At 47.5% G+C, this 24,971-nt stretch overlaps 1 protein-coding gene across 3 annotated transcripts in view; it reads left to right on the forward strand.

The window, feature by feature from the left end:
- Nucleotides 1-24,971, forward strand: part of SUGT1 (SGT1 homolog, MIS12 kinetochore complex assembly cochaperone) — a 52,622-nt gene that overhangs the window by 19,394 nt on the left and 8,257 nt on the right. For 2 of the 3 annotated variants that reach the window (XM_054973931.1, XM_054973929.1), the window contains 5 exons: nt 2,620-2,673; nt 19,990-20,009; nt 20,870-20,913; nt 23,696-23,792; nt 24,769-24,876. In XM_054973931.1, the coding sequence (XP_054829906.1) occupies nt 2,620-2,673; nt 19,990-20,009; nt 20,870-20,913; nt 23,696-23,792; nt 24,769-24,876 (323 nt within the window). The remainder of the gene's footprint in view (nt 1-2,619; nt 2,674-19,989; nt 20,010-20,869; nt 20,914-23,695; nt 23,793-24,768; nt 24,877-24,971) is intronic. The other variant, XM_054973930.1, reaches the window with a different exon arrangement.

Consider the following 24,971-nt stretch of genomic DNA (forward strand, 5'->3'; position numbering starts at 1 on the left):
ATCTCCTCCTTCCAGAACTCTCCTCCAAGCCACCACCCTTGCATCCTACTGCTCTCACTCCACATCATCACTCCTCACTCACACCCACCACCTCAGAGCTCTTCCTAGCCACCTTATATAGGGCTTCCTTTCCCCACCCCGCCCTCCTTCTAGGCTTGTTCCCTCTCCTGACTTGGCCCAGCTGTGCCTTCCCTCAGGTGTTTCCCTCCTACCACTAATCCCTTCTTGGCTTCCTTGCCTTGCTGGCAGGGTGGGGTTGAATGCGAGCCATCCCCAGCTGAGGTCTCCTTGGCCTTGCTCACGAGGAGCTGCCCCAGCCGGCTTCTGTGCTGCTGAGCCTGCCTGGCCTTGCTCGCGAGGAGCTGCCCTGGCCAGCTTGTGTGCTGCTGAGCCTGTCTGGCCTTGCTCGCGAGGAGCTGCCCTGGCCAGCTTCTGTGCTGCCTGTTCATCGATGCTGGGAGGGGCTACCCATCTCCTCCCCCAGAATGCCTGTGGCAGCTCCACCTGGAGGGGCTTGGCTCCTAGCACCTCCTGAGCCAGGCTGCTGTCCTCTAGCCAGGGTGTGGCTCTGGGCTGTAGTGGCTGCTTCTCCTCCTTGGAAGGTAAGGGCTCTGTCTGGGCTGTTGCTGTGTCCCTATTCCCCTTGCCTTGGCCCTTTTCCTCTAGCCTGCTTAGCCCCCTCTCTCCCCCATGGTGGGTGGGACTAGCTGGCTTCTCCCTGCTCCCTCCAGCCTTCTGAGGCTTTGGCCTTTTGCCCCTTCCCCCTGGAGTAGGCAGGGTCTGGCTCTGTTTGCCAGACAGAGCGGCTGAACTGCTGTCTCCTGGCTGCCCCCTGCCGCTGTCTGTCAGCAAGTCCGGGGGCTGGGCTGCTGACCCCGGACAATATGTACACTCATATGATATGTCAAAGCTTGTCAGACCATTCAGCCAAATTTTACAGAATTGGATGCAAATCTGTGCTAGCTTCAAGCCTGCAGGATTTGACAAAGTGTCCTTAAAGCGTCTCATTAAGGGAGTAAATAAAAACAACAAGGCATCCTGATCAAGACCCAAATTACTAAAAAGAGACGCAACATCATTACCAACTCTTGCATAAAAATCTCCAACTAAGATTATTTCTACGCAGGAGAATTCTTGTTCTAGCTGTTCAAGATAGGCAACCAGACTGCTCCAATAGGAGGACAAAATAGATCTATCAGAATAACCAATAATAACCAGAATAACCAATAGTATAGTCAAGACTAAAAAGACCAAAGATATAATTAGACAAATAAAAATGCATGTCAAGAAGTTAGGGCACGGAGGGTATGTTCGACACTTTACTTAGGTATTGCCCTCCTAATGCAACTGCCGAAGTATTTTTATCATTTGACAGCACCAAAGTTCAGAAGAGCTTTTACTTTGGCAAGAATGACTGCTCTTCCCTTGGCGGTTTTGGAGGGTAGATACAAGAAAGTACCGCACGCTAACACAACATGCAGATGCCCATATGATAAAATTGAAACCATTGAACACGTGATTATAGAGTGTCCCATATTTAATAAGCTGAGGGCTATCTTAATCACCCCTCTACTTAAAAATATGGGACTACCTAATGTGAGAGCCCAGGCGACATGGTTTCTATTGGATACAAATGTTTCCGTTACTTTTTCTGTGGTAAAATATATAGGGGTAACAAATACCAGAGAAATGACATTAAGTAAGGTTCTTCCCACTTTAATTCCTTCTTAAGGCGATAGACAGTGATGCCTGCCCCAGATGTGAATGTCTTTCATCTAGGGAAGGCATTCCTCAGTGGAATGGATCCATGGGAACACAGCCAATTCTTTTGTTAGTGAATAAACTGAGTATCCTACTAAAGGCTAACCATATTTCTGACAACTCACTTCCTACTCTGAGGTTCCTTCAGAGGGCGCTGCCATGAAGGAAAGCCCAGAAGAGGCAGCCCGTTCCTCCAGAGAGCGCATCATGGAGGAAAGCTCAGGAGGGGACCAGGCGGCAATGCCCGCCTCCTGCCTTCACCCAGCTGGGATCAGGAGCAGAGTAGGTGGCAATGCCTGCCCCCCACTTTCACCCAGCTAGGATCAGGAGCGGAGCAGGTGGCAGTGCTAACCCCCCCTTCACCCAGCTGGGTTCAGGTGCAAAGCAGGTGGCAATGCCCGCCTCCCCAGCTTCACCCGGCTGGGATCAGTCACGGAGGAGGAGACAATGCCTGCTTGCCTACCCACCCCTTTCTAGAGCCAGCTAAGCCTGTTGTATTTTTCCCCACAACATGCTTTGTTATTAGTTATTTAATATTTGGTGCAGCTGAAAGTACTGTGGATAAAATAATTCAAAATATTTTATTATGTCTAATCTTAGCTGTCCATATCCTACTTAATTTCATATCACAGATGTGTTCACGTAGATCAAAAGTGTCTAACTTGATCATATGTTCACTCTTTTCCAATAGTAATTTAGTGTAAGGTTGGGAATTTCAGAATTCAAACAGTATGATATACAGATAATTAGAAGAGCTTGTAGCACTGTTTAGTATAGCTGGAAATTACTCACTTTATGCAAATTAGAGTCTATTTTGGATGTCCTGATGCTACTTTCATTTTGTGTTTTATATGCTAGGTACGGACAAGACGTTTGCCACCTGGATTCAAAGATGTGAAGAAGCCCTTAACAGTAAGCAGTGTATTCGTTAGTTTGCAGCTCCATTAAGAGTGGGGAATCTGGGGTGTGCTGTCCTAATGCACTCCCATTCTCCTGTGATCCTGGAGTGGGGCAGTCAAGATGCTTGGGTAGCTCCTCCTCCTCCTCCTGCGCAGGGTTGGACGAAACTTGCGATCCTACAGGGAGGGGCTCCCAGGCTCTTCAGTTTTTTTCCAGCCCTGCTCAGCAGGGGACACATTGTTCTTCGCTCTCTCAAGAGCAGAAATCCTTAAATAACACGCACGGTGTAGGATGTCAGCTTGTGGCTAGATAAGGCTCTTCCTACAGGTTCCCTTTCAAAAGCAAACAGGAGTCCATTGATTGAACAAGGAAACTTTACTGCAGAAAAGGTCCATTATAGTCCACTGTCCTGAATAGGAGACTCAGGATGGTACACAGTCATTGTTACCAATGAAGGGCAAAGCATGAGGTACAAAGTAACAATACCCATCTGGATTTGCCTCCCCCCACAGTTCTCAAAACAACATCTCTCAGTCCTGGGAAGCTGCTCTCCTTCAAGGCCAATGCTTGGTGGAACGGTGTTAGACAAAACAGTCGCCTCCGGTGGGAATGCTGCCTGGGAACTGGTGCACCTGGGAAGAAAGCACTTAAATACTAGAAGCATTAGAAAATGGAGTCAGTACAGTTTAGATATACACTGGACCTGACATTCTGCCCCCCTTAAAACAGATCCCCCCCTGGTTTATATGGGTAGCGAGTATGAAAAGCTTTGGTCAATCTAGGAGCATGAACATGTACAGAGTTCACCCACTCATCATACCCAGAATCAAAGTCCTTCCATCTAATGAGGTAAAAAAGCTGATTTCGTTTGAGTTTAGAGTCCAAAATTTGTTGCACCTCATAGTGTATTTGGTCGTCAATCAAAGTTGGAATGGGTGGAGCTTTGATGTGCCACTTGTCATCGGTAGGAGCCCTTTTTAAAAGACTGACATGGAACGTGTCGTGTACGTGGCGTAAGTTCTTGGGCAAAGTTACCGCAACAGTCACTTTATTTATTATCTTGCGCACAGGGAAAGGTCCCAGGAATTTCAGAGCGAGTTTGCGGCTTGTTTGAGCTAGTTTCAGGTTCTTTGTGGAAATATACACATGATCTCCAGGTTGTAAATCCCATTCGGCCACACGATGGCGATCTGCGTATTTTTTGTAATCCAGTTTGGCTTTTTCAAGATGTTTCTTAATAAGAGTCCATTGTTGCGCCGCCTCCCCCCACCACGAAGATACATCTGGCAAATTAGAGGAATGGAGAGGGGGAGCGTCCAACGGGAAGGGATTGAAGTGAGCTCCATAGACAATTTTGAAAGGGGCCTCTCCGGTTGAAGCGTGTACACTGTTGTTATAAGAGAATTCGGCCAGAGGGAGAAGGTCTACCCAATTATCTTGTTGGAAATTAATGTAGCAACGAAGAAACTGTTCTAGTATCTGGTTTGTTTTTTCGGATTGTCCGTCGGTTTGTGGGTGGTGGCTTGAGCTGATACCTTGCTCAATATTCAACATTCTCAAAAGCTCCCGCCAGAAGTTGGCAACGAACTGTCCGCCGCGATCCGAAATCACCTTGGACGGAAAAGAATGTAATTTTACGATGTGTTTTAAAAATAAATCTGCTAGTTTGCGAGCGGTGGGTATAGCAGTACAGGGAATAAAATGAGCTTGTTTGGAGAACAGATCTACCACGACTAAAATGCAATTATGTCCTTTTGAAATAGGTAGATCAGTGATAAAGTCCATAGATATTATTTCCCAAGGTCTGTTGGGTGTTTCCAATGGTTGCAGTAGACCCGGAGGTTTTCCTTTTCTGGTTTTGGCGCTGAGGCAAACGGGGCAGGAACTAACATATTGGGAAATGTCTTTGCGCATGCCCGGCCACCAGAACTGCCTTTGGATTAGATGCAATGTTTTCAGATACCCATAATGACCAGCAGTGGGAGCATCATGACAGCGCTGCAAAACCTCCAGCCGGAGGCTGTCTGGGACATAAAACTTGCTCCCAGCTAGCCAATCCCCCTGTGGGGATTGGACCAGTTTGTTTCGCGGAGCCTTATCCCCCTCCTTTTCCACCTCAGTTTTAAGTTTCGATTTCCACTCCTGGTTGGCCGGGAGGGGCTGTTTGGCTCGACTGCGAGTAGTCACCACGCCCCCAAGTTGCGTAGGCGAGAAGACCGTGTCGACAGTCTCCTCCCGTTTGCTCTTGTGTTGGGGCATGCGCGATAGGGCGTCCGCCAAAAAGTTAGTCTTGCCCGGGAGATAATTTAAAGTGAAATTGAATTTGGAAAAGAATTCCGCCCATCGCAATTGCTTGGCATTCAGTCTGCGTGGGCTTCGGAGGGCCTCCAGATTTTTATGATCTGTCCAAACCTCGAAGGGGTATCGCGCCCCCTCCAGCCAATGTCTCCAATTAGTAAGGGCTGCTTTTACTGCAAAAGCCTCCTTCTCCCACACATTCCAATTCCTTTCCGCCTCCGAAAATTTTCTAGACAAGAACGCACAAGGCCGCAACTTTCCATCCTCCCCCTTCTGCAGTAAAACTCCCCCTATTGCCGTATCGCTGGCGTCGACTTGCACTATGAAAGGGGACTGTTCGTTGGGGTGGGAGAGGATGGGTTCCGTTACAAATTGCTTTTTCAGGCATTCGAAAGCAGTTTGGCAATCGGAGGTCCATTGTAGTTTGGAGGAGGGTTTTTTAGCTTGGTCCCCTTTATCCTTTGTTTTCAATAATTCTGTTAAGGGGAGCGTGATTTGGGCGAAATTTGCTATAAAGTCTCTATAGAAGTTGGCAAAACCCAGGAAGGATTGTAGTTCTTTACGGGTGGTGGGTGTTTGCCATTCTTGAATCGCTTGTATTTTGGTTGGATTCATTTTTAAACCCTCTTGGGAGATGCAATACCCAAGGTAAGTGAGTTCGGTTTTATGGAATTCACATTTGGACAACTTGATGGGCAGTTTATTATTCATCAAGGTGGCCAGGACCTTTTGTACCATTTGAATATGTTCTTCCTCTGTGTCTGAATAAATTAAGACATCATCAAGGTACACCACCACCCCTTTGTACAGAAATTCGTGCAGAACTTCGTTTATCATGGACATAAATACAAACGGGGCTCCCGTCAATCCAAAAGGCATAACTAGGTATTCATATTGTCCGAGGGGCGTATTAAATGCGGTTTTCCACTCATCCCCTGCCTTGATACGGACGTGGAAGTAAGCATCTTTTAAGTCTAATTTTGTAAAGATCTTACCTTGGGCCACGACGTTGAGAAGGTCTCGGATGAGTGGTATAGGATAGGCGTTGTTGGTGGACACTGCATTAAGTCCTCGAAAGTCCGTGCACAGTCGTAGTCCCCCATCCTTCTTTTTCACGAAGAGAACCGGAGCGGCGTGGGGGCTGTTGGCTGGGCAGATGAACCCTCGTTGGAGGTTGGTGTCGATGAATTTCCGGAGCTCTTCTCGTTCATGGAGACTCATGGGATAGAGTCGTCCTTTGGGCAGTGAGGCTCCGGGTAAAATTTCCACCGCACAGTCCGTTCGTCGGTGCGGGGGTAGAGTATCAGCTTCCTCTTCGGAAAAAGCGTTTAGAAAAGGCCAATACGGTTCGGGTATTTGGTTGATTTCTTCTTGAGTAAGAAGGGCCTTTTCAGTATGAGTTGGATCATTGCCCCAGTTTTGGTTCCAACGGTGATGTTTGCAGTTGGCATGACTGAAGGTGATACATCCTTGTGCCCAGTCTATGTAGGGATTGTGATCACATAGCCACTTGCTGCCTAGAATTAACGGGTATTTGGCAGTGGAGCTGATGACAAAAGACCTCTTTTCCCAATGTTGTCCCATGCCTGTGATCACTGGGATGGTCTCAGTGGTAACAGGGTTCATATTGGTGCCATCCATTTGTTCAAAGATTACTGGATTTTGTAATTCCCGAGTTGGTAAGACTAGTCCATTGACTAGAGCTGGGGCGATGATGTCTCTCGAACAGCCCGAGTCGATGAGGGCTTGCACTCGGATGTGCATTTTTCTCTCTGGGTTGATCAGAGTTACTGGCATGAATAAGATGGACCCAGGTGGCCGGTTCCGTGCAGGGACGGGCTTGGGGCGGATCTGTCGTTTGGGCCCTTTTACGACAGATCCATCTCGTTTCCCGACTGGGGGCTTTCTGGATTGACTTCTGCGTTTGGGGAAGCGGGGTCGTATTCCATAACTTCTTCCGCTTCCAGTCCTCTCTCTGAGGCGGGCCTTTGGGAAGCGCCGCGGCCTCTGTTCGCGCGTGGCGCGGGAATCGGGCGTTGGAGAGTAGGAAATGGAGCAAGGGTTGGGCGCCGTAGTTGAAGCGGAGGTCTTTGCACAGGCCGGTAGGGGCATTGTGCTGCAAAGTGACCGGCTTGTCCGCATTGCAAACACAGCCCTTGTTGCCATCTAGCATCTCTCGCTCCACGGGTGGCGTACCCAGCTCCCCGTCCTCCCTTCTGTAAAGTCAAGGGTCTTCTTTGTCCCGTTTGTTGTTGTTGTTCAACCAAACGGACTTCCAAAATGCGATTCTCAACTTCGCATGCAAGTTGGATCCAACCTAACAACGTAGGGGGATTGTCCTGCATGAGGGCTCTGTCCAAAAGTCTCGGGTTTAGTCCTTGCTTGAACAGAATGATTTTGGTGGACTCCTCACACCTAGGGCATTTGGCGGCCAATTGTCGGAATTTTGTGATATAGTCTCTCGCCGACATGCTGCCCTGTTTAATGGCTTGCAATTCTGTTCGGGCCCTGGTTTCCTCTAAGGGGTCTTCATATTGCGCTCGAATAGCATCCACCAACCCCTGGAGAGTATTAAGTTCCGGGGCCCCGATATTGTATAGTCCTACATACCAGTCCGCTGCTTTGCCTTGTAAGCGGGAGCCGAGATGTTCAATTTGACTGGCCTCGCTGCCGAAGAGGTGTCCCCACCGGTTGAAGAATTGCACGACTTGCACTAGGAAAAATCCCAGTTTGGCGGGATCCCCATCAAAAGTAGCTTCCAGTTTCACCCAACCCATCGGGAGGTCTTGCCTCGGAGCCGGTGCTGGGTAGAAGTCCGTCGGAAGCATCAATGGCACTTGAGGTATGGGGGGACCCGGTTGTGGTGGCGGTGCTGGTTGCGCCGGCGGCGGCATCACCGGTTGAGCCGGGGGTGGCGGCCTCGGCTGGGCTGGCGGTGGTGCTCTCGGCTGGGCCGGTGGCTGCAGTCGTGGTCGGACAGGCGGCTGCAATCTTGGTCGGGCTGGTGGTGGCAATACAGGAGGTGCTGGCAGTAGCGGTTGAGGTGGAGGTGGCCGGTGCGGCTGAGTAATGACCGGCCGCTGAGGGACGGGTTGGTGGGGTCGTAGTGGTGTAGGCCCCACCGGTTGGTTCGGAGGTGGTATTACGGGCTGCTCAAGTGGCAAACGTATCGGTTGCTGCGAAGGAGTTAGTTGCGGTCGAAGCGGAAGGGGCCGCAGCGGCGAAGGCCTGATGGGTGGTGGGCCGCGCGGGCTTGCCCCTCTCGGCGTCGTGTCTCTGGGACGCAAAGGCTGGTCTTGTGGCGTCGGGGCGCTCGGGGTTTGTTGAATGGGAACCACTTCTAGCGGTCGTTGCGGTAATTCCTCCTCAGAAGGGGCCGGAGGCTCTTCCGTCTGATCCGGCCGAACTGTCGTTAGAGAAGCGGGAGGGGGTATCACCATCGTTTCGGTTGGACGGGTTGGCCCTTCTTCCTCCTCTCTAGGCTCCTCCGCTGGAGTCTCCTTGGGAGATGGATCCCCGTCCGATTTAGGGGTTTCCGTCGGAGTCTCTCCAGGTACCTCAGCTGGAGTATCCCCGTGCGGCGGGGTTTCGTCTTTTCTAGGGAGTTCTGCGGGTGACTCTCCCGGTTCTCCAGGATAGTATTCCTCCTCTCCCGAAGGCAGCGGCTGCTGCGGGGCGTCCTCCACTGGATAGGACATGACACTTTGGAGGGTGGCGATTTGTACCGCCATTTCTTCAGGTGAGATTCTCTCCCCTGCCCCCATCGCTGAGATTAGGTGAATGGCATGAGCCAAACTTTCCTCCATATCAATCAGCCTAGCTTCCAACTGTTGCATTCGGCTAGGACCCGGTTGCCCCATCACGGAACCTCCTTCGGTTGTACTCACCGGGGAAAACGGCCCCCAAGGCGGCGGATCTCCTTGATCGACTCGTGATCTCGCTGCTAGGATTCCTTTGGCTAGACCCGTCACTGCCGAGATGCCGGAATCTACAGCATGGGTGCGACTTTGCATTTGCACCCAACTATGTTCAGGAACTTCCGTTGGCTCTTTCCATGGGGCAAGTTCCGAATAATCCCAACTCAGGGCGCCGCGGCGAGATGTGTTCCCGTCCGTCTGCTCGGCCGTCCTGTTCCAAAACAGCCACGGTTGGCTGCTATCCAGCTCAGGGACAGTCTCTAGGCTTCGGCGTCCATCCATCGAAACTCTTGGATGAAGCCCTCCGGCCCTGCGCTCTCGCGTTTCTCGGGGTCTGGCTCCCCACTCCGACGGGGTGGGTAGCGAGATCAAGGGGAGAGCGGTAGCCGTCGGCCTTGTCCCTTCACTGCTGAGGTCGATGAGAGGCGATGTAGACGTCGAAGCTCCAGCCCCGGCTGGCACATGAGATTCTTGGAGTTGCACTGTTTGACTGTCGGGGGACGCATACGGATCAAACAAAGGATCCCTGTCCGGGACTACCTTGGATTCCGCTGGGCCCGACTCAGGCATGATTGGTAACAAAATGTCAGCTTGTGGCTAGATAAGGCTCTTCCTACAGGTTCCCTTTCAAAAGCAAACAGGAGTCCATTGATTGAACAAGGAAACTTTACTGCAGAAAAGGTCCATTATAGTCCACTGTCCTGAATAGGAGACTCAGGATGGTACACAGTCATTGTTACCAATGAAGGGCAAAGCATGAGGTACAAAGTAACAATACCCATCTGGATTTGCCTCCCCCCACAGTTCTCAAAACAACATCTCTCAGTCCTGGGAAGCTGCTCTCCTTCAAGGCCAATGCTTGGTGGAACGGTGTTAGACAAAACAGTCGCCTCCGGTGGGAATGCTGCCTGGGAACTGGTGCACCTGGGAAGAAAGCACTTAAATACTAGAAGCATTAGAAAATGGAGTCAGTACAGTTTAGATATACACTGGACCTGACATAGGACGGCACGGGCTCACAGGGAAAAAAGGAAGGACGCATTCCTCCCCCCCCCCCTCGAGGTTATTAGCAGCAGGAGCCACGGGGGAGAGCAGCATGTCATCTTCCAGAGTGGGATAATCCGGCGAAGCCCAAACAGAGTGGGATAATCCGGCGAAGCCCAAATTGTACCAATCAGTTTTTCCGAAGTTCTACTCCTTATCGCCTAACGATTCCAAGAAGATCAAACTTCCCACAGTGGATGACCCCCATCTCCAGTCTGGCAACTTCCTCGGTCCTACCCATGGATGCTGAGGGTATGCCAAAGAACCCGCCAGACAAAAAGATTGAACAAACTTTGCGCAGGAATTTCAAGCCATCAGCAGCATCTCTCAAATCCTCAACAACTGGATCTCTGTTCACGAGGGCGGCCTTTACTTGGGCCTCTGACGTAGCATCTGCGGGTAAAGAGGTTCTGAAGGAAATCAAGAACGGAGTAAAGAAAATAGCCTTGGCAGCGGCCTTCGCAGCAGACGCTACTTTGGACTCGTTTCAGATGTCTTCTAGGGCTATGGGCTTTAACGTGGCGGCCCGGCAAAACACGTGGCTAAGGAATTGGGACGTGGACCCACCAGCTCTCAGCAAGGTGGCAGCGATTCCCTTTTCAGGCACCAAGCTCTTTGGGGAAGACTTGGACAGATTCCTGGTGGAGGATGCAGAAAAGAAGAAGGAACTACCATCGAAGAAAAGGGATTCCAGGCAGGCTAATGATAGACTGTTCAAGAGCAGATGGCAAGCAAAGCCAAGAACTGATAACAGATCCTTCACCTTTAGGAAGTCTTCCTCCCAAAACAAGGGGCAAAAGAAAGGCAGCCAAGCATGACTATCTGGATTATTGGATGCTTGGACAGGTCGGAGGTCATCTCCAGAACTTTGCACCCCAGTGGAGACAAACTGTATCGGACAAATGGGTACTGGAAATAGTATCCAAGGGCTATTCCTTGGAATTCGAAAAAGTTCCACGAAGGCGCTTTATCCAGGTGTTCAGGAATCTGTCACAACAAAAACATCTGAAAATAAGAGAGGCTATCAAGCACTTACTGCAGATCAAAGCGATAGAGCCGGTACCTGCACATCTCCAAAAGCAGGGAGTGTACTCAGTCTTTTTCATTGTCCCAAAGAAGAACGGGGACGTCTGGGCCAACCTGGAGCTGAAATGGTTGAATCTCATATAAGATACAGGAGATTCAAAATGGAAACAATGAAATCCACTACAGGGGCCATACAGCAAGGGGACTTCCTAGCTTCCATAGATCTGTCCGAGGCCTACCTACATATCCCCATCAGGGCATCACACAGGAGATTCCTGCGTTTCGCCTATGACGGGAAACACTACCAGTCCAGGGCCCTTCCCTTCGGACTGAAATCCTCACCGAGGGTATTTACAAAGGTGCTTGTGACCCTGGTGGCCTTCCTCTGAATGCAAGGAATAGCCCTATCACCTTAACTGGACGACATCATGATAAAGGCCCTGTCCCTTGCCTCGGCTCAGAGGGCGGTGGAAATGACCATAGACTGTCTGGAGGGACACGGTTTCATCATCAATCACCAGAAGAGCACCCTTACCCCAACACAGAGAATTACACACACAGGGGTGATAATAGACACAATGGTGGACAAGGTTTTCGTATCCCCAGAGAGACAACAGAAGATCCTGGCTATGTTAAAGACAGTTCAGGCAGGGAAAGTAATAGAGATAATGCAACTGGCCAGTCTACAAGGAATGATGGTATCATGCCAGGATACACTGCAGTGGACCAGATTCCACACCAGACCGTTGCAGAGATTCTTACGGCCCTTCCAACGGATCATTATCCACAGATGGTCCAAGAGCGTGGAGATCCTTCAGATGTTGTTACAGGAATTGGCCTGGTGGCTGAAACTGAGCAGATTTTCGGAGGGTTCCCCGCTCAGGGAACCCATGAGGGTGACGATCACGACAGATGCAAGTCTGATGGGTTGGGGTGCTCACATGACAGGCAAGATGACCCAGGGAGAGTGGCTTCACAGGGAAAGAGATGCAAGCATAAACCTTCTGGAGCTCAAAGCAATAAAGAGTGGGCTTCTGGAATTCGCAGACGGTCTGAAAGGAAAGCATGTGATGGTTCACACCGACAATATGACAGCGAAGACCTACATAAACAGACAGGGAGGCAGCAGGTCCAGGACTCTAAACAAAGAGGCAGAAGAGATATTTCTCTGGGCAGAAAAGAACCTAAAATCTATAAAAGCAAGTCATGTGGCAGGTCAACAGAACGTTCTGGCAGACTGGTTGAGCGGTCCACAGTCCGAATGGTCCACAGAGTGGACCAGTCCGAATGGATGCTGAACAAGCAAGTCTTCTCACAGATATGCAAGAGGTTCAGCGATCCAGTAGTAGACCTCTTCACCTCTGTGAAGAACAAACAAGTGCCGCAATTCATCTCAAGGCACAGAGACCCGGAGGCTGTGGGAGTAGATGCGCTATCCCAGGAGTGGCCCCAGAGCCTTCTCTACGCATTTCCCCCTACAAGGATCATGCACAGGGTGGTCCAGGGAATAGTGGATCAGGGGGCGGAGATAATTCTGATCGCCCCTTTCTGGCCACAGAGACCCTGGTTCCAAGAGTTGAAGAGGTTGGCATTCTCAGAACCTTGGACTCTTCCTTACAGGGAGGATCTCTTAACACAAGGGAAGATCCAACACCTAAATCCAAAATCTCTAAGACTGACGGCTTGGAGGTTGAGCACGACCAACTTAGGGACCTAGGGTATTCTGAGAAGGTGATTCTGACAATGCTGGCTTCAAGGAAAGACTCTACCAATCATAGCTACAACAGGACGTGGCAGGTGTTTAACGAATGGTGTGAGGAAAAGGGACAGAATCCTATGTTGGCATCTATAAAACAGATTCTTCTATTCCTGCAAGACGGTTTGGATAAGGGGCTTAACACAAGCACCTTGAAAAAACAAGTGGCAGCAATTTCAGCTATCAGGGAATCCAAGAAAGGGACTTCCCTTACTAAGCATCCTCATGTCAAAAGGTTTTTGAGAGGGACCACATTGCTTAATCTACCTCAAGTGTACCATTTCCCCACTTGGAATCTGAACTTAGTGCTGAATGCGCTTACAGGAGAACCCTTTGAACCCATGGCTACATGTTCCCTTAAGGAACTGACCCTTAGAACGGTTTTTCTGGTGGGCTTGACCTCTGCGAGGAGAGTGTCAGAGATAGGGGCCCTGTCAGTGAATAGGGAACTGTATATTTTCCATCAGGATAAGGTAGTTATTAGAACAGATCCTTCCTTCATCCCTAAAGTCAATTCATCCTTCCATAGGGGGGAGGATATCGTTCTGCCGTCCTTCTGTACCAACCCTAAGCATGAGAAGGAGTGGCACAGATTAGATGTGAAGCGGGCACTGAGTTTCTATATTGAGAGAACCAGACAGTTTCGCAAGGTAGAGAGTTTGTTTGTTTCATTCAAGCAAGGTATGATGGGTAAAAAGGTGACATCTTCAACCATCAGTAGATGGATTAGAGAGTGCATTGAAGTAGCCTACAAAATCAGGAAGGTGCCCCCTCCTAGAGGTATCACTGCCCACTCTCTGAGAGGCAGCAACAAAACACAATTTCCCGTGCAATAACAATGTCTCCCTATTTTATTTACAGTAATTGCATAATTTAACAGAACTATACCACATGTAACCAGTTCTAGGAAAAATTATTTTGCAGGCGTCATATATGCTCCAAAGTCCATACATAAAGTGTCCAGTGCTTCAAGTGCTCTATTAATATTGCAACAGGTATTAAAGTGCAAATGCTTCCTAGCACCATGTACACATTAATTATTTCATACAAGCTCGCCTTATATTCCAACTGGAGTTGGGTATAGTCCAAGATTTGGTTCCAATAAACTGTGTAGTTCACAGATCACAAGTAGACCTTTGCGTGTATTCTTTAGGTGTACATTGATAATTCTGTGACATCATTATTCTAACGGAAGGTCCAGATCACCATTGTATCCGTTTCCAAACTCTTTCTCAAAGAACACAGTTGTCAAAGTTTCATGCAGCTACCACTCCATATTAGTCATCAGTTTTCCAATTTTCCAATTTGCAGTGGCAAAGGGGAACTGGCAAACATCCCACGGTGAACTCCACTCCATTCCATTGGATAGATGTAGAATTAAAATAGTGGATGAGAGGAAAAATAGGACCTAGTGAAAGAGGTGAATGCAGGAAATGCTGAAAGCTCATGTGATATTTGCAATCCTTAATTGCAGAACCAGTTTGGTGTAGGGGTTAAGAGCGACGGGACTCTAATCTGGAGAGCTAGGTTTGATTCCCCGCTCCTCTGCTTGAAGCCAGCTGGGTGAACTCTCAGAGCTCTCTCGGCCCCACCCACCTCACAGGGTGATTGTTGTGAGGATAACACACTTTATAAAACCACTTTGAGTGGGTGTTAAGTTGTCCTGAAGAGCACTATATAAATCGAATGTTAGTATGTTGTTATTGTTATTAATACAACTCTGTAAAGTAGGTCATAGAATCATAGAGTTGGAAGGGGCCATACAGATACAGACCATCTAGTCCAACCCCCTGCCTAGTGCAGGATCAGCCTAAAGCATCTCTGACAAGTATTCATCCAGCCTCTTCTTGAAAACTGCCAGTGAAGGGGAGCTCACCACCTCCCTAGGCAGCTGATTCCACTTTTGAACTACTCTGACCGTGAAAAAGTTTTTCCTAATCTTTGTGCATGTAATTTAAGCCCATTGCTTCGCGTCCTACCCTTTGCTGCCAACTGGAACAGCTCTTTGCCCTCCTCCACATGACAGCCTTTCAAATATTTAAAGAGCAATCATGTCCCCCCTCAACCTCCTCCAAACTAAACATTCCCAAGGCCCTCAGCCTTTCCTCGTAGGGCTCAGTCTCCAGACCCCTGATCATCCTCGTCGCTCTCCTCTGCACCCTCTTGATTTTGGCCACATCCTTTTTGAAGTGAGGCCTCCAGAACTGCACACAATACTCCAGGTGTGGCCTGACCAAGGCAGTATAGAGAGGGGCTATGACCTCCTGCGATTTCGATGCTATGGCCCCTTTGATACAACCCAGGATTGAATTAGCCTTTTTTGCCACCGCATCACACTGACTGCTCATATTCAGTTTACAGTCCACTCTTACCCCAAGATCCCTTTCACATATGCTACTGCCCAGAAGTGTATCCCCCATCCAGTATTTGTGCTTCTCATTTGTGTGGCCCAGATGTAATACTGTGCACTTGTCTTTGTTGAATTGCATCCTATTCACAGCTGCCCACTTCTCCAGAGTATTCAGGTCTTGTTGAATTTTAATTCTATCTTCTTGGGTGTTTGCTACCCCTCCCAATTTGGTATCATCAGCAAATTTAATGAGCAGCCCTTCCACTCCTTCATCCAGATCATTGATAAAAATATTGAAAAGTACCTGGCCCAAAACCGAGCCCTGCGGCACCCCACTGGACAAGTCCCTCCAATCTGATGAAACGCTGTTGACCACCACTCTTTGAGTGCGGTCCTCTAACCAGTTCCCTATCCACCGAACTGTCCAATAGTCTACTCCACAGTCTTCCAGTTTGCCCATCAGAATGTCATGGGGGACCTTATCAAAAGCTTTACTGAAATCCAGATAAATCACGTCAACAGAGTTCCCCCAATCCAGTAAGCTGGTCACTCGATCAAAGAAGGAAACCAGGTTGGTCTGGCAAGATCTGTTAGGAAGAAAACCATGCTGACTTCCCTGGATCACTGAGCGGTCCTTCAGATGCTTACAGATTGATCCCTTTAAAATCTGTTCTAATATCTTCCCAGCAACAGAAGTCAGACTGACCAGCCTGTAGTTTCCCTGGTCATCCTTCTTCCCTTTCTTAATGATTGGGATAACATTCGCTCTTCTCCAATCTTGTGGCAGGAGGCCTTGAAGATGATGGACAGGGGTTCTGCAAGTTCTCTAGAAAGTTCTTTCAGCACTCTTGGGTGCACCCCATCCAGCTCAGGGGATTTGTATTCATCCAGTGCAGCCCAGATGCCTCTCCGCAACCTCTCTGTCAATGTCTATTAGCCACTCAGGTGTCCTGCCACATTTTCTGCTATCTCTAGGTGTGCCTGAGTTCTTCAGGGAGAAAACAGAGGCAAAAAGGTCATTAAGCCTGTCTGCTTTTTCTCTGTCCTGCATCAGAGTTTCTCCATCTACTCCCAACAGCGGTCCAATTGCCTCTTTTACCTTGCATTTGCTTCTCACATATCTGTAGAAGTTTTTCTTATTGTAGCGAGCCCTCCTGGCCAGACCCAGCTCATACTAAGCTTTGGCCTCTCTGATGGCTGATCTGCAGTACTTAGTAACCCTCATATACTCCTCTTTAGAGGTCTGTCCTTCTCTCCATTTCCTGAACATTTCCTTTTTCTCCCTTAGCTTATTCTGGAGCTCTCTGTACATCCACATCAGTTTCTTGGAGCCCTTACCATGTTTCCGTCTTGCTGGAATAGTGAGGGCTTGAGCTTGCAAAAGCTCGTGTTTGAGATGGGCCCACCCTTCATTCGCTCCTTTCCCTTTCAGCACACTCCCCCACGGAATGACTCTCATCAAGCCTCTGAGTTCATCGAAGTTGGCCCTACGAAAATCTAACCTACGAGTCTGGCTACGAACTTCCTTGGCCCCCCACAGCAACTGGAATTCAAGGAGGACATGGTCACTTCCCCCTAAGGTCCCCACCACCTTCATCTCATCTACCAATTCTTCCCTGTTGGTTAATATCAAGTCTAATATGGCTGAGCCCCTTGTAGCTTCCTCCACCTTTTGAAAAAGGAAGTTATCGTCCAGGCAGGTCAGGAAATTGCATGATTCATGACGCTTTGCTGAGCCTGTCTCCCAGCACGCATCGGGGAAGTTGAAGTCACCCATAATTACAAGGTTCTGATGTCTGGATACTCTACCAATCTGTTCAAAGTAATTCCTACTATATCGTAGCTTTCTGTTTGCAATAGAAGCTCAAGCTCTTCTTTTTTATTACCCATACTTTGGGCATTGGTATATAGACACTTGTAGCCTTGTACCTTTGTTTGACCTGTCCTACCCAGGTGGGTCCCCACTGTTTTCACTTCGTCATTGAAATCACCGTGTCCATCGTCCCCTGCCCCTTGCGGCATCAGTTTAAAGCTCTCCTGATGAAGTTCTCCAGGTTCGTTCCAAACGTTTTCTTCCCTGCCCTTGAGAGGTGAAGCTCATCATGTGCTAGAAGGCCTTCTCTTAGAAAACCTATCCCATGGTCCCAGAACCCAAAGCGCTCCTGCCGGCACCACCATCTCAGCCAACGATTCACCTCAAGTATGGTCCGCTCCCTGCACGTTCCTCTTCCTATGACTGGAAGGATAGAAGAGAATACCACCTGAGCCCCCAATGTCTTCAACTGCCTTCCAAGAGCTTCATAATCCTCTTTAATTCTTGCAACAGTATTCGCAGCTGTGTCATTCGTTCCCACATGCATCAGCAGAAACGGGTACTTATCAGCGGGCTTGATGAGTTTCGGCAGCCGGTCGGTAATATCCTGAATTCTGGCCCCCGGCAAGCAACACATCTCTCGGAATAGGGGATCTGGCCTAGAGACATGGTGTTGCATACCCCTGAGCAAAGAGTCCCCAACGACTACCACCTTCTGTTTTTTTCCACTTCCGTGTGGCCCCATGTCCTCTGCACACCCTCTTCTAGATCTTTGCGGTTCTCCTTCTACTCTCATCTCCATCACCATCTCTAGCACTTCAAAACGATTCTTGAGCTCAAGTGGACCAGAGCAACTTCTTCGTTGACGTCTTCGGGTTTGTACTGTAGATCTGAGAGGAGGCTCAGAAGGGAGATCGACTCTTTCTTCTCCTTGACTTTCCTCTTCTTGGCTGTGCGGAGCCCCCAGGCTGTTGTCAATAAAATCCTCTCCCTCCTTGATCTCCTGAAAGGTGGTGATCCTCTCCTCCAGGCTCTGAACCTTTTCTTCCAAAAGTCTGACCAGCTTACACTTCTGCAGCCAACAACCAACCAAGGAAGTGTATCCAGGCACAAGGAATAAGGAATTATGTTATCACTTTTATCACATGCAACTCATTCAAAGGTAATCATCCAAAAGTAATTTTTATCAATTTACTAACAATAGAAACTCTACACTCAGTAGGAGGAGCAATTTCCACAGTCCAACCGAGACGCAATAAGTCTCTGGGAAGAACAAGTACAAGCGATAATGTACTCCGTCTTCTCTTCTGGGAGGAAAACAAACATGGCACACTCCATGCAAGTGACTGCAAAGGGAGCTTCAATAGGCATGATTGCCTTCCAGATATATACCTAGAGTACCAGCAGAACCAGTATACTAGCAGAGTTTCAGGTCCCCCAGGCAGATCCCCAGGCCAAAAGCCAGAAAGACAACAACCCCTTACCTTCTAGCAGCAGCTCTCCACCATGTGCTCTTGTCTCTGCCCAGGTGCTTCAGGTCACAGATCAATACTATTGGAAAAATATCCTTGAATTGAGAACACCAAATAATTTCCTTTTATAGAAACAGCTTTAACAATAAGAGACAACTGGATGATGGCGTTAGCGATATCCCTGTCCTGCCTGTTTTTGTATCTTTACGTATCAACCTCACTTTGCTATGTATCAGGGAGAGTTAATTTTCTGAGTTCCATGAAGACTTAATGATTTTGGACTTGGCAACGAAGTCAGTGTTTAAATGCTTTCCCAACATCCTATTTTTCTTAAATGACTATGCAGAATTTTTTTGTTAATAAACCTTTTCTTAAAGATAGTGGGAATGTTGCATCTAGTCACTTTTATTTATTTATGTCATTTATAGTCCGCCTTTCTCACTGAGGTTCAAGACAGATTACACAGTGTGAGATTAGTACAGTCAGTATCAAGGACATTTTCCCTAAAGAGTGACATAGGGTAAATAAGCACAAGTTTACAAAGACATGGCATTAGCAGGAATCCAATACAGTGTTGAAGAAATGCTAAAACAAAACATAAGCAATTCTAGGACTGACTTTAGACAACATGAAGCACAAGTAGCACATAAGGGCACATATTTAAAGTAAATGAGTAGTACATAAGGCAACATAGTGGTAAAGTGTATGGTCCCTAACTCATTAGTGAAGAATCTGAGACCCCCTCCCTACAATACTGCCCTCCTATCTGAGTAAAAAGCCTTTTTGAATAATTTGGTTTTGCTTCATTTGCAGAAAGCCAGGAGAATGGGGGCTCTCCTGACCACCTCAGGCAGGCTGTTCCACAGGTGGGGGCCACCACAGAGGAAACCCTTGTATGGACTGCTGTTGATTTTGCCCATGTGCAAGGTGGCACCCTGTTTGGTTGAACAAAGCTGCCATGGAGGAACATAGGGAGGGAGGCGGTCCCGTAGGTATACGGGACAAAGGCCAGTTGGTCAGGATGTCAAACATTTTAGTAGCATATAAATAATTCAAAATATGTGGTTTGCTACCACCAGTGTTGCTTAGCTCGAAAGAGGTTTTTTTGGCAGAGTAGTTGAAAAGAGCAAGCCATTAGCTGAAATGGGACTTGTCATTTTTCAAATTTTGCAAAAATCACACTTGAGTATTGTGGCACAAAATAGAAATAATTTACCTTTTGTATTTGAGTATAATTTTGAAACCTATGAAGGTATCCTTTTAATCAAAAATCTTGGGATTTGGTTTTCAGATATTAATGCTTGTCTGCGGGTGTTGTCATGAGTGTCTGTTTTCTTTTCGGCTTAGATCCACCAGTTTTCCACAGGTGCAAAAATTTCTTGCCTCCTCTGTCCCCAGATCCTGAAATGCCCCCATGAAACCCTGCCCCTGGGGGGGTAGCATCCTCCCTGCCCAGAACAGGACTTTGGGGGTGACTTTAGACCGGTGCAGGAGTAAAGAGACAAGATTGTGTTCTGTGGGTGGAAATCCTTGTGCCTAAGGAAAAACGGTGAATCCAAACCTATATGAGGGTCATTAAGATTTTTAAGATGTGTTTGTATTCTTTTTGATGAGCTTTTTTCTGAAAATGCAATTTGCTTTTTGTTTTACAGCAGAATCACAGGCTGAACTGGTAAGGTTCTTCCAGTTCATGTGTTTTCACTTTCTGAAGCATAACACTTTCTCTGAAGCAGATGACAGCCTTTTCTTTTTCTTTTTACATAACCACATTTTAGTCTAAAGTGCAGTGAATTTCTTTTTCCTTTGGGGGAATCTGTTGCCTTTTGCATTAACAATCCTATGTAGAGTTACTCCAGTCTAAGTTGATTGATTTAAGTAAGCTTAAACTGGAGTAACTCTGCAAAATATTGCTTTGTTAAATTTAGTATGCAAAGCTTGGAAGGATTTGTAGCCCAATGACATGTTTTTCAAACTAACTGCAAGTCGCAACTGCTAGATAAGTGCCCTGATTTGGATAGTGTATGCTAGCCTCCAGAAGCTGTGCAGGGTTGGTCTTGATTAGTACTTGGGTGGGAGACCACTGAGTTAATCCAGGGTCCCTACAAACAATGGCAGACCACCTCTGTTTCCGCCTTGCCTTGCAAACCTGATGGGGTCGCTGTAAGTTGGCTGTGGCTTGACGGCACTTTCTATGCAGGAGGTAAGTAGGGTACCGCCAAACATGCCAGGAGGTTTATCCGGCAACCGCTGAGGTTAGCGGCGGTAAGAAAGGGCCATCTCTCTGGCAGCACCTGAATTTGGACTGTGCCTGAAGTTAATTCCTGTTGTGTGCTTATTGTAACCTCCCCCCTCCCCCAAACCCTGAGACCTTACACTTCACTTTTGTAACTGGACACAAAATCTGAGGCTTTTTATTCATTTCATGCAATAAGTGCTGTTCTTGACCAGTTCTTTTGTGTGGTAAAAATGACTCTCAGTTCAAAAACACTGTTCAACTATTCTAACTTCTGAATATCTTTCTCTTTATTGGAGGACGATCAGGTTTTGCAGCAACAGTCACAGCCACCTAAGATCAAGTAAGAGGCTTTCTTTTCTTACTCTTTTTGGTATTTATATAATTTTCTCAAGAGTACAGTGTGCTCAGCGTACTGTCTGGGCTGTCCTGCCAGGTAGTCATATAGTATGGTTCTCCAAATTACAGATGAGGTATTTGAAGCTGTATGGTTTGCATAGAACCACCCAACAAAGTGTTGAAATGTCCCAGTTTTATGTTGCACTCCTTGAAGTGCATAGCGTGACAGCTAAAATGTGTCTTGCTTTTATAGAGGATTATTTTAGACTTGGGCAAAGATCCTGCCTGTGCTTGGTTGGTTCCACTTCAGTTGCTGGGACTCACAAGTACAGGGATTTGGGACCAAAGATTTAGCCTTTATCAATCATTTCCAACCATTCCACTTTATCTTATGTATTGGAGAGCCTTGAAACCTCTGCTCAGAATTGTTGTTGTTATTATTATTAACAGTCCGCTTTTCTCACTGAGATCCAGAATCCTTGTATATTGCAGTCAACTCTGGGACAGATGGAAAAGGATAAACTAATAAGGCCGACTAAGCAGACCCTTCTGGGGAGGTGTGCTTCCCAGTTATCCCCTTTTCCTCTAGAGCTTGGAGATGCTTGCTAATCACCACCACCCCAACCATCTGTACCCCGTTTTTTATCCTGCTTGATGATTTACCTTGACCAGTTAGGCTTCTTGTACTGCTTGCCTCTTCTCCATGTGATTGTGTCTGGTCCAGTCTGATCCTGGCACCTGTCCAGGGAACCCACATGCTCCATCCCTACCCCACTGCTCTGTGGCTTCTTATTCTTTCTTCCCTTATAGGCAGGCACCTCTAAGACAGTATACATGGCTTTCCTTCCTCAGGTGGTACAAGAGGCTAGGCACGGGGATCCCAGTTTTACATCAATAGTAGATACGTTGTGTTTTCTGCAAGTGAGCTTAGAGAAGGGTCTTCATTCCGGTATCTTGAGCAGCCGCTTTGCGAGCGTTCCAGGGATCTGTGGGGAAACCTCCTCATCAACGTCATGCCGAGTGTTTGCTGTTTGGAGCCTCCGTGTCCCGTCTTTCAGCCATGCCAAGATTTCTGTCCTGTAACGTGTCTCTGATCTTTCGGGCCCTCACCAGAGCCCCCTTGGAACCCATCCAGGGCCTGGAAGAGGACGGCCTTAGCTGCTATCGTGTCCATTTGAAAAGGCTGGAAACGTAGATGCTCACTCCGTTATGAAGGGACTGTGTCTTGCACTTGCCACGCTTGTTTCAGGACTGGCCTTTCCGTTCTCAGCATGAATGTACAGTTCATAGTTTTGAAAAATTCATTTAGCAAAAGTAGGAGTTAAAACTGGGGTTTCCCTCTTTCAATTTCCCCCCTGAACTTTGGTTTTAATCATGCTATTTTTGGCTGTTTTCTTTCTGTGGTCATTTAAAAGATACTTAGACCATTTTTTCATTTTACGTTGTTGGGTTACTAAGCAGTGAAAAAATACTGTGTTCCATGAACACAAGGGCTTCCACCCACGGAGTGTGATTTTCTTCTTCCTCCCTCCCAAGATAGCACAGATGGAGGCATTTTGGGCTGCCCTGGGATGATAGATCCAGGAAAGCCATGGCAGTCTTTGCCCCTCTGGACAGGCCGGTGTGGTTAGAAGCCGTTTTGCGTGGATCATTAGATGCCGGCCATCAGTCTTCTCTTCCCAGGACCTTATGAAAACACATGCGAAGCGAACTCTCCATCCTGTATAACCAACCCCACCCCCCCACCCCGTTTTTGTATTACACCATTGACAATTCGCTCAACATGCTCCCCTACCGTTTCTGCCGTTCTGCGGGATTCCCCTGTTGAAGTCTCCAGTCCTGCAAAGATGTGTAGATAGTGAATCTGTGGCAACCTCCATCCATTTTGATTGACAAGTAGTATTAAACTTAGTCCTAACAGAAGCTGAAACCCTCACTGTTTCTCCATAAATGTTTACTTTAAACAATACTTTATTTAAAACGGTTGGTGAAGGGATGGGCTTAAGGTCTCTCTGGCAGCCATTCTTTAGTGCCCCCCCCAGTGCTTTTTCTCCAGATCCCAAGTGTTGGGGGGGACCCCTACACAAAGAGACTCTCTGTAGGACCTCTAGGACCTCTGCGCAGCAGTCACTGGTGTTTTAGCATTTACTCTCATCTTGTTATGCTCCGTGTTTTTACCTCTGCAGGTACCAAAGAGGGGCCTCCTGCACAAGGTTCTAGTATTTGCAGAGGCATGCCCCTGGAATGTGGTGTGACTGCGGTTGCATCCCCGGCTGTTTGCTTTCTTACCACTGTTCAGTTAGTTGGAGAGCAAGCAGACACCTGGAAGTTACCCAGCAGAGTATTTGCATGGTTTCCATCCTCCCCTGAGTTGAGGAGCCCTGGAGTGCTGGCTGAGCCTCTTGCACTGCACTATTTCTCTGTCTGAACTGAGTGCCTCCAGAGACACTCCCTACCAGCAGTTCATTGCAGGATAAGATCCAAAGTGGTGGGCGAACCACCTTTCAGGAAAATTTCAGCCTTTTTCTCAGCGAGAGACTTTGTAAAGTTTCTAAGAAGCCCCAGCGTTCTCTGGAACACTGGTTGGGTCCAGTCTGTATTTAATGTTTCTGTATTTGCAAATCCAAATTTTAAGGACCATTAAGGTCTGCACACTGCAATCAGGATCCTAGTTCCTGTTGCTTTAAAAAGGGAGAGGAGTACTGGTAGGAAACATCTCGTGCAACAGTTCAGAGTGTAAAGCTGAAATAATCAAATACTCAAGTAAGACGTTTGTTCTTTTTCAGGTATGACTGGTACCAAACAGAATCCCATGTAATAGTTACAATTATGATCAAGAAGGCAAAGAAGGATGATGTAAATATACAGTTTTCAGAGTATGAGGTAATATTTGCTCTTGGTTCACTGAAAGCCAGCACTCTGGATTCTAAGCCCACTTTCTTGGAAATAAACCCGTCAGTGTGGCTTCAGAAAAGCATGCTTGGGGGATTGCTGCCCAAGATCAAGTCAGCAGTGCCTTTCTTGGCAGAGGCACAGGGTGGAGCAAGGAGTAGGAAAGTGAGGTTTCGGTGGATGGTGCTGCAATTGTTTTTATGATTTTACTGTGTGTGTTCTGCCTGTGCAGTAGTGCTCACGAAATCTCTTGGGAAAGTCCTGGCTCTGATTATTAGCATCTCACTGTTTCATAGCCACATTGGGTTGAATCCAGAAGAACCACCAGCAGAACTCTGCTGGCAAAGTGGGTTCTTCCCACCTCCACCCATCTAAGAAGCTGTTCCGGGTGGTCAGAAAGGACCTTTGGGAAGGGCTGGGCTGGGCTGTGGCTCTGGTGGAAAATTGCAGGCCTCTCCTTGCTCGAGCAGAGGTGCACCTCTAGATCCAACCCAAATTAAATACACTTTTTTATAACCTGGAATCTGATTTTGGACAGCATCAATCATTTGTTAAGTGACTTTCTATTTATATTCACACATCTTTCTAGGTTGGGAGACATAAAGCAAGAAAATGCAGCCTAGGTATAGGTGTAGGCGTAGGAAATAAATATAATTATTTATGGGATCTGGGGATAACTTCCTATAGTTATGCAATTCTGTATTTAACGAATGAATATCAAGAGGACTTAACAAGCTTCCTGAGTGTCCTTTTGGTGGCCAAGATCATTGACCCTGCGCTGATTTTCTGGCCCATCATGGACTGGCTGTTGAATAACGTAGCATGAATGGGTGTCGTTTGAAATCCCTGTCTTAGGCTGACGCTGCCTTAGGGACTCCCAGTGAAGCCCCTCATTTCCCCTGGGAGACGAAACTAATGCACGGGCTATGTTTTTTTATTGACTTCTGATATATTTTATCTTTACCAGCTAACTGCCTTGGTGAGGGTTTCCTCAGAAGAAGACTACAGATTAAAGCTTCATCTTCTTCATGCCATAGTTCCAGAACAAAGTACATTCAAAGTACTTTCTACAAAGGTGAATGTTTAAAGATCAAATTAAGAGTTTGTGTTTTTCATTTTTAAAAAATCCAAGGCTGCTAACAAATATTTTAAAAAGTAGTATAAAATACG

This window comes from Eublepharis macularius, chromosome 3, assembly GCF_028583425.1.
Source record: "Eublepharis macularius isolate TG4126 chromosome 3, MPM_Emac_v1.0, whole genome shotgun sequence".
Lineage (NCBI taxonomy): Eukaryota > Metazoa > Chordata > Lepidosauria > Squamata > Eublepharidae > Eublepharis > Eublepharis macularius.